The sequence below is a fragment of the Ailuropoda melanoleuca genome, chromosome 8, assembly GCF_002007445.2.
Source record: "Ailuropoda melanoleuca isolate Jingjing chromosome 8, ASM200744v2, whole genome shotgun sequence".
In the NCBI taxonomy this organism is placed as follows: domain Eukaryota; kingdom Metazoa; phylum Chordata; class Mammalia; order Carnivora; family Ursidae; genus Ailuropoda; species Ailuropoda melanoleuca.
The window spans coordinates 93,072,745-93,087,883 of NC_048225.1; the positions used below are offsets into that span (position 1 = coordinate 93,072,745).

General features: G+C 53.1%; 2 protein-coding genes and 1 long non-coding RNA gene across 4 annotated transcripts; 1 reads left to right on the forward strand and 2 right to left on the reverse strand.

Annotated features, from left to right (window-relative positions):
- Nucleotides 1-1,518: 1,518 nt before the first annotated feature.
- LOC109489300 lies at nt 1,519-7,899 on the reverse strand. The gene is made up of 3 exons (XR_002142250.2): nt 7,829-7,899; nt 6,709-6,791; nt 1,519-1,737 (listed from the first exon to the last, which is right to left on the reverse strand). It is a non-coding gene; the product is annotated as an uncharacterized LOC109489300 (long non-coding RNA).
- A 363-nt stretch (nt 7,900-8,262) lies between these two features.
- LOC117803438 (zinc transporter 1-like) lies at nt 8,263-10,845 on the forward strand. The gene has a single exon (XM_034666899.1). The coding sequence runs from the start codon at nt 8,940-8,942 to the stop codon at nt 9,720-9,722; it is 783 nt and encodes a 260-aa protein (XP_034522790.1). The 5' UTR covers nt 8,263-8,939; the 3' UTR covers nt 9,723-10,845.
- Nucleotides 10,846-10,862: 17 nt separating this feature from the next.
- Nucleotides 10,863-13,572, reverse strand: LOC105235231 (putative serine protease 47). Of its 2 annotated transcripts, none has more exons than XM_034666897.1 (2): nt 13,037-13,192; nt 10,863-12,263 (listed from the first exon to the last, which is right to left on the reverse strand). In XM_034666897.1, coding segments are annotated over exons 1-2 (951 nt in total). In that variant the 5' UTR covers nt 13,039-13,192; the 3' UTR covers nt 10,863-11,314. The 2 variants fall into 2 exon arrangements, with proteins under 2 accessions (XP_034522788.1, XP_034522789.1); XM_034666898.1 differs by lacking the exon at nt 13,037-13,192 and adding an exon at nt 13,440-13,572 and having other exon boundaries at nt 11,751-12,263.
- Nucleotides 13,573-15,139: the final 1,567 nt, after the last annotated feature.

Consider the following 15,139-nt stretch of genomic DNA (forward strand, 5'->3'; position numbering starts at 1 on the left):
AACTTGGAAGCATTACTTAAGATAGTTTGGCTTGAGTGGTGGGCTTGTGTTGAGGAGTGAGAGATAAGTTTGGCTAAACAAGTTCAGGTCCTGTGCACGATGCCTCAAATACCTAGATAAAAGGCCCTATTCTGTGGGTAATGGGCAGCCACTGAGGGTTTTGAGCAAGGGTATCATGTGAGCGTCGATGTATGAGAATATTGATCAGAAGGCACTGTGTTAAGTAGATTGGAGGAGGGCAGGAGCGGGAGGCCTATTAGCAGTGCTCACGTAATTGCTATGAGGGCTGTGTTGGCCTCGACTGCAGAGCAGGCCACAGACACAGAGAGGATTACTTAATAGCTCATCCTTCTTTTCATCCCAACACGTGGAGCCAGACTCCGTTTTCCATTAGACTCAGGTCTGCCATCTTCCTGGGTGCCATTCCGGGAGGCAATTGAGAGAGAGGCCAATCTCTATTTGTCCCAGTTTAGCAGACACTGGTTTTTCCATTAAAGGATTGCTCTCAAATTGGAAGGTACCGAAACAGTGCCTAGAAATGCAATCCCCGTACTTTTGATTGCGGTCGCTTGTAAGACAATGGCACTTTGGGGACTGAAGGATGTCTCTCTTGAGGTTTAGAGATGGTCAACTCTGACCTGATGATGGAAGAAGCCTTGAAGCCAATTTAAAGCATAAATAAAGTCCATAACAAGGACTCATGGGAACGGTCGTTGATGCAGGTACCATGAAGCTCCTTCTCTGCTGTCTTCCTCCAGAGTCAGCAGACAGGCAGAGGGAAACATCTCTAGGCTTACCTCCCATCTACTCTTCTTGGTGACCATTGCTGTTCCTGTACAATCTGAATATTAAATACCCCCCTATTCGCTGTTAGTCTTTTCGTCTCCTTCTGATATTTGATCAATAACACCACAAAACAACATTTCCTATTGGATAATAAACGGTTTGAGTCCAAGGGATCCCCAATCAAACTCTGAGTCCTCAGCCCAACCTATTATTCAGTCTTCAGGAGCCATCAATGCTAGTCAGAAATATCAAAATGTTTCAAAAGCTCTAAAGTCATTTTTTTTTTTCTGCCGCAGTGAAAACAAAAACTGAAATGCCTATTTCACACCTGGAGTTTAATTTTAAGGAGGGCTTTCCTATAAGGATAAGCTATTTGATTCATTAAAAAGTTTTCAATACAGAAGTAATACCATCCATTACAAAATAAAATTCAACTACCACTCTGGCACGTGAATATAAAATTAACAAGTAAAATTAAGATATTCTTTTTTATCATAATAATATTTTTTTATTATATTATGTTAGTCACCATACAGAACATCCCTGTTTTCTGATGCAAAGTTCGATGCTCCATTAGTTTCGTATAACACCCAGTGCACCATGCAATACGTGCCCTCCTTACTACCCATCACCGGTCTATCCCATTCCCCCACCCCCCTCCCCTCTGTAGCCCACAGTTAAGATATTCTTAAGTTTGAGGAGACTATCTTAACTCCATGTAATATCGTTCCAGTGTTAAAAAATTTTTTTTTCTAATACATTTGTCCTCTGTGTGCTCTGAGGGCCACCAACATTGGAATCCTGCAGGGGCTTCTTGGAAATGCCACATCTCAGGTGCCGCCACAGCTCTCCCTGAATCTTGGAGCAGAACGGGCAGTTTACCAAGGCACTTCAGGTGAGGGCCAGTTTTGCACTGTTAGTCCTTCGGAAGACAGCTCAGCTGTGACCGAACTGGAAAGACAGAAGTGGACAGAAGAAGGATTAACTAACTCATTCTACAGAATGATGTGTGAACAGGACGGAATTTTGGAACACGCCCCTAGGGCATCAGACTTCGGAGTGACCTGTTAAGGAAATGTCACTCACAAGTAGGCCACCTCCCCTTGGTCCTTATAGTAATTACCAATTAATCAGAAAATCCTAGAACCAGAAACTTATAGAACTGGGATGAACGCCAGAATCTAGAGTAGTTAGTACATGTTAGGTTTTGAGCCTCAAACTGGGTTTGCTCCCCCCACCCCGAATTTGGGTATGAAGTTAAAAATAAACACATTCTTGGTGCGATTAGGGCCTCACAAACCCTGGGACCTTGAGCACATTTCTTCATATCTTGGAATCTCAGCCTGTAATCTCTAGCATCTACTCGGCAGACTTCACAGAGCCGTCATGTAGCTGAAGTAAGGAACATGGAAGCGCTTTGAAACCTGTGAGAACCTAGAATGTTATCATACGGCAGATTTCAAGGCTGAGTCCCAGTTTCGTGCAATTAATTGCATCTCGTGTGAGATAATATCACAGCAAAGGTCTGCTTGAAGTAAAGAAGAAGGTGAGCTAATTAATAAGAAAATGTCATGGTGTTTCCAACACCGTCCAGAAGGAAAAGGTGCTCTGATTCTCATGTTCAAGGGCAGATGGGTTACTGTGGGCGTTCCCTGTTCAGGTCCTGCTGACTGAATGCATGAATTACTGAGCTTGAGAAAGGCGATTTACCAACATTCATTCATTCGACAAACACTGACTGAGCCAGGCTGGCTAGGGATACAATGCTGAGCAAAAGCACACGCTGCCCTTGCCCACAGGGAGCTCACAAGCTAACCAAGGAGTGACATAGATAAATGTTAATTGCATCATTGTTCTGGGCCACAAAAGATCAGTCCAAGGAGCGAAGAGCACTTGCACTAGAGAGATTTGAGAGAGATTTGACCTGGTCAGAGGTGTTAGAGAAGACCTCCCCGAGGACATAGCCCTTGAGCTGAGAGCTGAAGGATAAGCAGGAGCTGAAGTGGGGGAAAGGGACGAAAGAGGGAACGGTGTGTGCACAGGCCTTTTTGCAGGAGGGAGAATGGTGGTCGGAAAGGCCAGTCCTGTTAGGTGATGGCTCGAGGCTGGGGAGGGCAGCCAGGGCCAGACCATACCCAGCCCCATGCACTTGAGTTGGGTTCCTCCCAGAACACTGGGAGGCCTCTGAAGGATTGCGCTGTGGTGGTGATGGTGGTGGAGGATGCGTGTTTTGCAATGACCAGACCTGGGTTTTGAAAAGGTGACTCAGGCAGCAAAGGAGAGTATAACTCAGGGGCAGGAGGGCAGAGTGTGTGCAGAGACAAGCAGGAGACTTTTACAGCCTAGGAGAGAGAACGGAAACGCTCCCCTCCACAGAAGATCCAACGACTGGTCTAGTTCTCTCCTCCCTGGTCAGCCTTGTTTCTGAATAACCCGGTCCACCAACAGGGAGGCCCGCTGTGTGCAACGGGCTCTCCCCTCTAGAAAGAGGAAGTGAACAGACCAAGGGTCCAGCCAGCAAATCAGTCCACGTTGAATCCATGGGAATCCATCTCGAGCAGGTGAAATGATAAAAACGCAGTTTCTGAGTCTGCAGGTTGAAAATGCAGCCCTGCCTCCATGGTAACCCCAAGTACAGGCAGCCTGAAAGGGCCAGGATGAGAGTGTCGGCCAGGCAGCAAGCAGCACCCCCCTTACTCACTTCCTAACTCCAGGGCAGAGGTCATCTCTTTCATCCACTCACTGAAAAGATGTAGAAAGGCCTAAGGAGGCTAAATAACTTCTCCAAAGTCACAGAGTAACTTTTTACTTTTTAAAGATTTTTAAAATTCATTTGAGAAAGAGAAAGAGGCAGTGAACAAGGGGAGGGGCAGAGGGAGAGGCAGAGAATCTCCAGCAGCTGAGCGTGGAGCCTGACTCAGGGCTCAACCGGAACCCTGAGATCAAGACCCTGAGATCATGACCTGATTGGAAAACAAGTCAGAAGCTTAACCGACTGAGCCACCCAGGTGCCCCTGAAGTCACACAGTAACTTAAAGGACCAGTTCCCTGGCCATTCTAAAGCTCATTAGGGGTGTGATACTTTCAAGATGCCCTACTCATCAGCATCATTTTTATAGACAAGTAATGGAGAGAGTCATGGAAACATGCTTTTAAATTAAAAAAAAATTTTTTTTTTTTAACTTCTGTTCTTTGTGCTTTAATTACAATCTCCAGCTCCTAGAATAGAGGGCTAAAGAGAGAATGGGCATTCCATCTAAACTTTAAAACTGACTACCTGAGCCTTCAATAGTTTCTGGTCTAATGTGACGCTGCACGCAAGAAATTCACAAATGTCTTTAATGAGACTTTCTGTATAGGCACCACTGCCTTTACTTCTAGACTTAATTTCCAGGCATGACTGGAGTACTTTGATCCAGTTTTCAGTCTCCAGGAAAAATGAGCTTTCCTTTGCTATTCACTCTCACCTGCCATTCCTTAGCTTAACCAAGTACAAAAAACTCAGCGATTGTCCTGGGCCTCTCAATGTACATTCTACTCTACACTGTTCCTGCTTCCCCTTTGCTTCCTCATAGGGTTTCCTGCTCTGACCCTTTCTTTCATATGGTTTCCCTTACACCCCTGAGCCCTTTTGTGATGTTTCTGGGCTTTATTACCGCATTGTTACTTGTTTACTCTTTTTTCTACTGCCTGTTCCCTCAGGGAGCAGCTACAAATTCCAACCTTGGCCCTCATGCTGTTGCTAGAGATTTTACTGTATATTTGTAATAATTATTCAAGTACATTCCAAAACAAACAAAAAAACCCCAAACAGATCCATTTCCCCCATCATTTTTGCTTGAAGATTGAACATTAGAAGTGATTTACTGTCAACCAAAGTCAAATGCAATCTGGTTTTCACATGGTTTTCTTCTTCCCAGGGTGCAGTCATGAGTGTGATAACCGAGATTCCGAGGTGTGTCTGTGTGTAGCAGTTATTTGCGAGGGTCCTTAGAAACCTACATTTGGGATGGATCGTCTTCAGGCTGGCTTCCTGCCCTGGGCAGCTCCAGGTCAGGGAAGCTTGGCATTGAGAGCAGGGAGGGGTCCTTAGAGGCCTTTGAGATCGCAGTTTGTGTTACACATTTGATTTTTCACTCAAATTGGCAGTCTCTTTCCAAAAGGAGCATTATTCTCTCATCTTTAAAGTATGCTGAGTTTAGTCAGTTTGGATACTAAGCAAAGTATCAGGAGAGTTCTCAAGATTTAGGAAGAAAAAGCCAAGCCATTTTACTCAACCGGGGACCACAACCTCCAGAGTTGTTGGTAATAGGTATGGTCTCCTTCCGTGTTAACAACCCCCTCCTGGCTGTGTTAACACCGGGAAAGACCTACCAGCTGACAAAGGACAAAGGACAAATGTGAATCAAGCTACCGAAGTATTTTGACTACAAAGTGCGGGGGGGGGGGGGGGGANGGGGGAAGAAAAGTTTATTGACTGAAAGGCTTTGCTGGTATTGCTCTGTGGGGTGCAGGATTATAACTTTTTATAACCTGGAAAATGTAGCTCCCTCCCCCCTCCTCCCCCTTCACATGTGAGAATAAAGCACATTGTGAAATGGCTTATACAAAAGAAAGAAAAGTCTGTACAAAATAGGTTCTCATAAGTGACTATTGGGTTGAATTCAACCTAAGAGCCTGTTTGTTGGTTGGTTTGTTTTTGAGAGAGAGAGAGAGAGAGAGAGGAGAGCACAAGTGCCTGCCAGAGCCAGAGGTGGGGGGGAGGGGCAGAGGGAGGGAGAGAATCCTAAGTAGGCTCCACCGGCCTGGCCTGGCGGAGCAGGGCTTGATCTCCTGACCCTGAGATCATGACCCTGAGATCATGACCTGAGCCGAAATCCAGCATGGGACGTTTAACTGGCTGAGCCACCCAGGTGCCCCTGAGCCTATTTTCATATGGGTCTGAACGTCTTCCAGTTTGGTCTGCTTAGTTATTGAAGGGATTGCTATCCTGTTTGCTGAGCACCGCAGCCTTCTACGTCTCCTTATTGGGTCCTCTTTGGGCATGAAATTCTCACATTTGGAGAAATCCATTGTTTAAATGAAGGGACACAGCAGCTCCCAAAAGGCAGCAAAATGGTCTTCCAACATGGGATATCTTGACCCATAAGTGGCTCCCCAAGTTCTAGAGAGGAGGGGCTGGTTGGAAGGAAGGTTGAAGCTGTGTTTAGGGGAGATTATGAATTCCAAAGACCCATCTCCCCACTGCTTAGCATTGTCATCATCCAGATTTCATTTCAAATTTAGCACATTAAAAACGGGCTATTTTCCCCTTAAAATCAGCTCCTCCCTCCACCCTCTCCCCCAGCTTCCTCACCTGTTTAAAGCAGTATTTTCCTTATCAGGCTAAAACATTTGAACTATCTTTATTAAATTCTTCTCCTTAGTTTTCACTCTCCCAATTCACCATCAAATCCTATCAATTCCTCCTTTTCTACTGTCTTGGAAACTTTTCTCCCTTCTTTTCCACGACTGCAGAACAGAAATAGAAGATGAGGATCCACCTCTGTAGTTTGGATGGAGAAATGAGAAACACACCACATACAAATGGGGGGAAAAAAACAGAAATAGAAATATTTTTTAAAATGCAAAATAACACGTCTCCAAACTAGCCTTATATATAGATCATGAGGACTGGCTAGCACTGCCTTTGTCTTGTGGGGGTTCTTCCTCCTGTTCTGGGGCTGTGGTGAGGCCTTTAGGGGGTCCAGCTTAGGTTATTCTGATCGCAGCCACCCCTCCACTTTAGTAACAGGAAATCTTCACTTCCAGATGAACTGATCATCACTCAGAGTACGGTGTATATGGATATGCACTCTAGCATTGGCACAATTTATCGAGTATTTCATCGTAACTTAAATATTTTATATGTTTATATTTTACCTCCACCTGGACAGAAGCTCCTTCTTCTTAACTGCCCCTCCTCTTCCCCATAGCAACCAACACAGGGTTCAGCAACTGGTAGGCTATAAATAAAATGTTTGTTAAATCACAGAGCCTTAGAATTTTAGACTCAGAAAGAATCTTGAGTTCCTCTTGCCTAATCCTTTACTTTATGGATAAAGAAACAGGTCTAGATAGATCAGTTGACTCTCCCAAAGTCACACAGCTGACTAGTGACAAAGCAAGGACCAGAACCCGGGTTGCTCCTGCTTGACATCTGGACCCTAAACTGTCCTTAGATAATCAGTGACAGAAATATCTGATTTTACACAAGGTCTCCTAGGGTTGGTGGTGAGAGGGGTGGTCTGCTTTACTGAAACATTTTCAAAGATTCAGTTCATGCCCCTTGCAGGACCTCTCAGAAGGTCTTAACTCCTCAGCTCCGTGGGGAGCAGCACTCGTTTTAGGAATGAGTCGCCCTCATCCCCGGGGTGCACCCTGGAGCCCTGCACCCACCGACTCCCCCTCTCGGCCCCTCCCTGGCTGCCTGCCGTCACACAGCGGTCAGGGTCTCTGGTTCTCTTCTATTGAGGTCGGCAGGTGGAGGCCGCGAGAGGGAGGGTCTCCGGCCCCTCTCCAGGGTGGTGGTGGGGGGGCGGTCCTTGGCTTCGCGGAGAAAGAACTCAAGAGTAAGCCATTCAGGGAAAGGGACAAAGGTGTTTCTAGAAGAAAGGGGCTACTTAATAGACAAAGTAGTGGTCTCTCCTCCCAGGTGAGGAAAAAGACCTCCCCCTTTCCCTCTAACGGTTTTGTAAGTTGCTCTGTGTGTGTGTGTGTGTGTGTGTGTGCGTGTGTGTGTGTGTGTGCGCGTAATTGGCTGACGTATAGGAAGGGGCTTACTGCTTAACTTTATCATTTACACTGAGCGGTGAGTTTTTCTGTTGTGTTAGGTTTGTGGAATTACCCACAGGGAGCAATTTTAAGAATGTTCAGCTTCTATGACTTTCACTGCCAGAGGGAGTCGGGTCTTGTGGTCTTCCATGAGTGGGATCTTGTGACTCTTTTTATGACCTGCTGACTTTTAGGTTAAGGGTCAGCCTAAATACCAAAATGGCTTTACTTTGGTCAACTTGTCTCTCGAGCCTCCCTTCACCACGTGGACTCAGCTCGGAGGATCAAAGTCTGTTTGCTGCCCGGCCCCCGTACGTGTGTAGGGCGCCGCGAAGACCCGCAGGGCCTGAACCGCGGCCCGGCCACGCGGGGGGACCCCGCTTGCCCCGCCCCCTCCTGCTGCACGCGGCCCGCGCCCCCAACCCTCCCCCACGACGCCCGCCGCTGCACCCGGCCGCGGCCCCCGGCCCACGCCCGGCTCCGGGAGGGAAAGGCCCCACCCCCATCTGTTGGAGCCTTGACACCGCCCCCTCCCGCCCCGCCGAGCCTCCACCCAATAGCGAGCGCGGATGGGCGGGGTGCGGAGGCTGTCGTGAGGGGGTCCTGGCCAATGGTGAAGCGTGCCGGGCCTGGTGGGCGGGGCGTCGAGGCCTTGTCACGCTCGGGTCCGTGTGAAAACGGGGGTTCCGAGTGCAAAGCAAAGTTTTTTTGTAAACCGTCTGCAAAGGCGGGGGGGCGAGGAAGGCGCCGGAGACCGGGCCGAGTGCAGCTGCCGTGGCCGCCGCCTTTTTAGCTCTTCAGGCGTCGGCTTCCCGGTCCGAGCCACACCGGAGGAGACCAGCGAGGGGAAGACCTGCGCGGAGAACCCTGCAGATGCTCGGAGCCTTCGTAGCGCGGAGCTGCCTGTCGCCCGCCCCCGCCGCCCGCCTTCTCCTGCTCCTGCTCCGGCTCTTCGTCCCCGGGCTCCGGGAGCCCCAGCTCCCCGCCGCCACCGTCACCACCGCCGCCGCCGCCTCGGCCTCTGCCGCCCCGCTGTGGGTGTGGGGACTGGTGGGGCTGAGCCGGGCCTCCGCGCCGGCTCTGAGCACCGACGCCTGAGGAGCTGCGCGCTGCCGGCCTGCCGGGGACGCCCGCAGGCGCGGGAGCTCGGCGGCTTGACCCCGGGCTCGTCCCCGTCCGGCCGCTGAGGCCACACAGCGGTTTCCCGAGCGGCCCGGTCGGGGGGCGAGAGCCCCGCGCCGCCCTCCCGCCTCCGCCTCCAGGTCGCCGGCCGCCGGCGACTCGCCGCCACCGCCAGTGTAGCCGCCCGGCCGCGCTCGGCGGGCCCCTGAGCCGCAGCCATGGGGTGCTGGGGTCGGAACCGGGGCCGGCTGGTGTGCATGCTGATGCTGACCTTCATGTTCATGGTGCTGGAGGTGGTGGTGAGCCGGGTGACCTCGTCGCTGGCGATGCTCTCCGACTCCTTTCACATGCTCTCGGACGTGTTGGCGCTGGTGGTGGCGCTGGTGGCTGAGCGCTTCGCCCGGCGGACCCACGCCACCCAGAAGAACACGTTCGGCTGGATCCGGGCCGAAGTGATGGGGGCTCTGGTGAACGCCATCTTCCTGACCGGCCTCTGCTTCGCCATCCTGCTGGAGGCCATCGAGCGCTTCATCGAGCCGCACGAGATGCAGCAGCCGCTGGTGGTCCTCGGGGTCGGCGTGGCCGGGCTGCTGGTCAACGTGATGGGGCTCTGCCTCTTCCACCATCACAGCGGCTTCGGCAACGACTCCGGCCACGGCCACTCGCACGGGGGTCACGGCCACGGCCTCCCCAAGGGGGTCCGCGGCAAGAGCAACCGCACCGGGGAGAGCGACGACAGCGTGACCCCGGGCGAGCAGAGGCCCGACCTGGAGGAGACCAACACCCTGGTGTCCAATAGCAGCAACTCCAACGGGCTGAAACTGGACCGGCCAGGTGAGGAGAGAGCGGCCACCGCAGGTGGTTGGGTCAGGGGAAGCCCGGACCCCAGCCTGGCCCTAGGCGGGATGGCCCGCACGCCCCCTGGTGCCCGCGGCGGCCGGCGCCGCGCCGCCGCCTCTAACCCTCCAGGTCCCGCACCCGCGGGGCACACGAGGAAATAGGACCCCTTTCGGCCGGGTGCTAGGAGCCGGGGCGCGCGGTTGGGGGTGACGGTGGGGACTGTGGTTTTGAGAGTGGGAAAAGGGTCGGGAAGGTGACCGTCAGCCCTCTGCAATCCACAGCCGCACTTGGCCGCCCTTACGAGCAGTCCTTTCGAGAGACTGTCTGATTTTGGTTTTCACAGAATCAAAAGCGCTTCCTAAGTAAATTTCTTGCCCCCCCCTTGGGAAACGGAGAGAATTCCCAATTCATCCTTAGTTGTTGGCCATTTGAAACCTTGCCCTAAGTAGTTCTTGTGACCTTTAAGCAAGTTTCTTAGTGTTATATTCAGAGCCATCTAGGCATTGACTTTCCTGAGCTCAAAACCCTGGTTAAAGGTTCCTTTTATGAAGGGCAATGTGTATTTCAGTTAAAAGTCTGAGCCTAATCCTGCAAATCCTAGATTTAGGACCTGTTTGGTCATGTTTAACATTTCACTTAGGACTTTTCAAAATCATACTAAAATAAAAGTGATGGTAACTTATTCATCTTTTTTTTTACTGGGTGCTTTTCATTCTAAATATAATTGCTCTTGAAGGCAATTTGGAAAATGTTGAAAGAAAAGAGATGGGAAAGAGAATCAACCAAAGCCCAACTACCCAGGCTCTTAATGATGTTAACAATTTGGTGTATTTCCTTCCAATTTTTTTCATTTACATTTATTTGCTTACTGGTATGTTACTACGTAGACAACTTGTTCTTTTTTGAAGGTGCAGGATATCATGTTAACGAAATTGAACTTGTACATTGAAAGGTTTCATAAACAATTGAATTTCCCCTCACTCCCACTCTGCAAGGTGTTACTCCAAAGAAAATTAAGCTGCTCTGGTGTGTACACAGTAATTCCTTTAAAAGATGGGTACGTTTGGTTTAAGAACTGGTAGGGTAGATAGAGATATTTCACCTTTTCCTGAAGTTGATGATTGTTGATGGGTTTATATTGCTAATTTGTCAGTTTCTAAACCCTCTCCGCCAAGAGACTCTGTGGTTTATATTCCTGATAAAAGTTTGAGTTAGCCACAACCCTTTAATGACAGAGTGACTAGAGCAGTGTGTCAGATCAGGCATTTGTAGTGGACTTCTCCATAGTTGCGTTNGTGCTGGGAGCCCGCTGTAGGAACAGAGGTCTGAGGACCACCGGCTGAACCTCAGCTCTCGGCCCGGCATCCGGCCTCCTCTGTTCCTGGCTCACTCTCCCAGACCCTCCGTGTCTGAGGGCCCCCTACTGCAGGCCAGAATCCCCCTCCTCATGGCCTGGCTGTGCACCCCAGTCCAACTCAATCACCCTACGGTCTGGAGCTTCCCTCCACCTCCACTGGGAGTCTGTCTTCCCTCCTCCAAATCCCTGGATCGAGTTTCCCTACTTTGGGGAGACTGTTGCTGCCCCACACTGCAGACATCTGGTGAAAGGTCTTACTTCTGCTTGTGCGCTGAACCGTGTTCTCCGAAATGCTTGTATTGGAGCCCTAACTCCCGGCGCCTCAGAATGTGGCTGTATTTGGAGATAAGGTCTTTACAGAGGTGATTAACGGTAAATGAGGTCACTAGGGTGGCCCTAATCCCATATGACTGGTGTCCTTATGAGGAGATAAGGACACAAACACACACAGAGGGACGACCATGTGAGGACACGGGGGAGACGGGGAAGACGGAGAAGACTGGGTCTACCGGGGGCCTCGGGTGAAACCGGCCCGCCCACGCCTGGACCTCCAACTTCCCGCCTCCAGGGCTGGGAGGTGATAAATTCCTGCTGTTCAAGTGGGTCTCTGGCGTTTGTTAAGCAGCCGGAGCTGCCTGACACACTTCCTCTGAAGGCCCACATGCTCGCCGGTGCTCCCTGAGGCAGGGGTGGAGTCTGCTCTCCTCCCAGCTGGCAGCCCTGGCTCCCTCCCAGGACAGTCTCCCTGACAGGCCCCCTTTCCTTGCACCGGGAGCCAGATGCTTGGCCTCGAGGGAACGGTGAATGCTGAGGAACAGGAGGGGGAGTGGGGTCCCAAGACAGAAGCGGAATGAGTCCTTTATTTGTTTCTGTTTGTTTTTTCAGGCTTGGCTTGGGGGGTGGCAGCTGATGGACAGGGAAGTCCCGGAGGAACCCTGAGAGCCAGTGGGGCTGGGAGAGGGGAGGTGTGGAAGGTTCCAGCAAGCAGACTGGGTCTGAGGCAGAGAGCTGGACAGAGGGGCTCGGTGGGTCACCGCAGGGCCTGCCGTGGGTCCCTGAGCGCAAACAGTAGCAGGAGCCAGGTCTGGGGAGGTATGAGGGCTGTGCCGCGCCCCGCTGAGCTGGCGGCCTGCAGAGGCTGCTCTGGAGACTGGGTCTGAGGAGCAGACATGGGATCGGGGGGAGGTGTGAGCCTCTGGGTCTTGTGGATCCAGTCGGTGAAGTAATCGACCCTGGCGAAGACGCTGGGGTAGATAGGGTGCCGGCAGTCCAAGCCCCAGCTGGCCAGCCCCACCAGAACCCAGGCTGCGGGGAGGTCACAGACGAGGGGGCCCCCGGAATCACCCTAGGACAGAGAGGAGCATTAGTGTAGGGTGACTGAGCAGAGCCTGACAATAGCAGGGGGCAGGTGGCACTTGTGAGTCTGGGGAAGTCTGGCGGCTGGGACAAGGCACCGCCCAATGCCTAGAGGGGACAGCTGCAGGGACAGGGCCCAGGAGGGCTGGCTGTGAGTTGATCCTGGCTGGCCAAAGCCTCTGCAGCTGCCGGCCCCCCACCACCACTGGAGCGGCAGTGTGCATTCCCCTGGGGCCCCCTTCTTTTCACCCATTTAGGGCTTTGGTTTTCTCTGAGCTTCTTGGTCAAGAATGTCCAGAAAATGCCCAAGCCCAGGCCTGGTGGAGGCAGCCTACATTGTTGGGGGGCTGGGGGGAGAAGGAAAGGGTCCCCTGACAGGTGCTGGGAGTTACTGGAGTCCTGAAATGCTGGCAAGGCATGTTGGTGGCACGGTGGGGACGCACCCGGGTGGAGTTAAGGAGACTCAGGACCGCTGGGGGGAGCCTATCCGGAGAGGAGGGTACTCGTGCCGCAGGTCTCCGTGGGAGCCGGGGCTGTGGGAGAACCTCCAGGGTCCCAGGACGGTCCAGCAGTGCACGGTGGGTGCATGGGCGGGAAGGCGGCTGGGATCCTAGCACAACCGCTTGGGTGTTGTCAGATCTCCAGCTGAAACCCAGGGCTGGGAAAGAGGTCGCTTGAAGGAGAGAGACGGGCACAGGTGCGGCAGGGCAAAATGTGACCCTGAGAGATACACAGCCTCGCCCCTGGAAACTGTGACCTTACATGGGGCTCTGCAGTCCTGGTGGAGTTGAGGGTCTCGGAACAGGAAGACTGCCCTGGGTTATCTGGGTGGGTCAGCACGAGGCAGAGGGAGGCAGGAGGTCAGAGTCACAGAAGGAGTGTGCCCCCGAAGCCGAGGCTGGAGCCACGCACTCTGAGGACGGAGGAGGCCAAAGGCCAAGGAGTGCAGGTGGCCCCAGGAGCTGAGGAAGGCAAGGAAAGTCTTCCCTCGAGCCTCCCGCAAGAGCCAGTGGCGCCCACACCTGCATTTTAGACTTCGGACCCCCAGAAATGTCAGATGATGACTGTCGCTGTGGCCACCCAGTTTGAGGTGGCTCATCAGTGCACCCCCAGACTCACACACAGGGGCTCCTGAGAGAATGATGACCCCTCCAAGAGCCCCCACCTGGAGTGCCTCTGGTTCTCCCAGCGGTGTGCCCCCCATAGCTGGCCCCCGTCTCGTGCCGTGGCCTCTGTCCACTGCAGGCCTCAGTGGTCTGCGCAGGTGAGCTGCAGATGCTATGTGGGACCCGGGGCCAGCCTGGAGGAGGCGCGATGGGCTCCAGCAGCCTCCCAGTCCCTGCGGAGCTCTCAGCAGGCAGAGGAAAGCCCATCACTAACACAGCCCATGCGAAGTGCTCCTTGGTTTGCACCAGCGTAGAGACAGCGCAAGCTGCGTGTGTGCGTGTGTCGGGCGGGGCCCAGGCAGCGACGCCCACCTTGGCAGGCCAGCAGGACACGCAGAACTCAGATCGGGGAAGCAGACCAGGCAGGAGAGTGAAGGCCGACACGTGCTTCTTGTTCCTATGGACCAGGTGCCACGCTAAACTCTCTACAGGAACCCCGTGAAGGGGAGGCTGTCAGCACCCCCACTTCATGGGTGAGGACACTTGGCTGAACTCTCAGCACTGATAAATGACAGACTGAGACTGGAGGCGGTTCCGTCCACCCCACAATCTGAATGCTGAGTCCCTGCAGCACCCACCTCCCAGAGCTGCTTCCAGCGCCCTGCACAGGGGAGGGGCACTTCAGGGGAGAGAAGAGAGCCCGGGGTGGGGACCAGAGCAGGTGGCCTGGAAGACGGGGCCAGATGGAATCTCATGGGCAGACTGTGGTGACCCNTCATGGGTGAGGACACTTGGCTGAACTCTCAGCACTGATAAATGACAGACTGAGACTGGAGGCGGTTCCGTCCACCCCACAATCTGAATGCTGAGTCCCTGCAGCACCCACCTCCCAGAGCTGCTTCCAGCGCCCTGCACAGGGGAGGGGCACTTCAGGGGAGAGAAGAGAGCCCGGGGTGGGGACCAGAGCAGGTGGCCTGGAAGACGGGGCCAAATGGAATCTCATGGGCAGACTGTGGTGACCGGAGGGCTTAGGGAAAAGGGGGGGGACTCCCGGGTGTCCAGCTCAGCGGTGTCCTCAGCCTGGGGTTGAGGACACTACGATGTCCAGACCTCAGGCCCACAAAGGGCACCGGCTCTAAGCTCCACAGGCATGGCCTCTGCAGGAGAATGCAGGGTCAGAAGGGAGGTCCAGGGTGACAGCCTGGTGGGGACTCGGGGACTGAGCTCTTTGCATCACCCTGGGTGCAGCCGGCCCTGTGAGGAGGCCGGGCCGGAAAGTCCACACCACTGGCTGTGGTCTGGGAAGCAAGAAAGCGGGTTTACCTCCTCCCAGGAGGGCGGGCGGCCCAGCAGCTCCCCGAGGCTGTAGTGAGAGCGGCTGTCAGTGGGGCCTGCCCCTGGCAAGCCCCTCTCGCACCTCCTCTTTGTGTTTCCCGGGGCCACCATCACACGTGACCACAAACCACAAACTGGGGGCTTAAAAAACAACAGAAACTTGCCTCTCCCAGTTCCAGAGCCAGAGTCTGAGCTCAAATGTCTTGGCACCTTTCCCTCCATCTTTTAACCACACCAGTCATGGCATTTAGGGTCGCTTTGGATCCAGAACGGTCTCACCTCGAGACTAATCACAGCTGCAAAGACCTTACAGAGTTCCCAGTACAGTTACATTCTAAAGTTCCCAGGGGACGTGGATTTGGGGAACAGTATTCAGCCCACTGCACCATCCTTTCAACAACCCCACAAAGGAGGCCTCAGAATC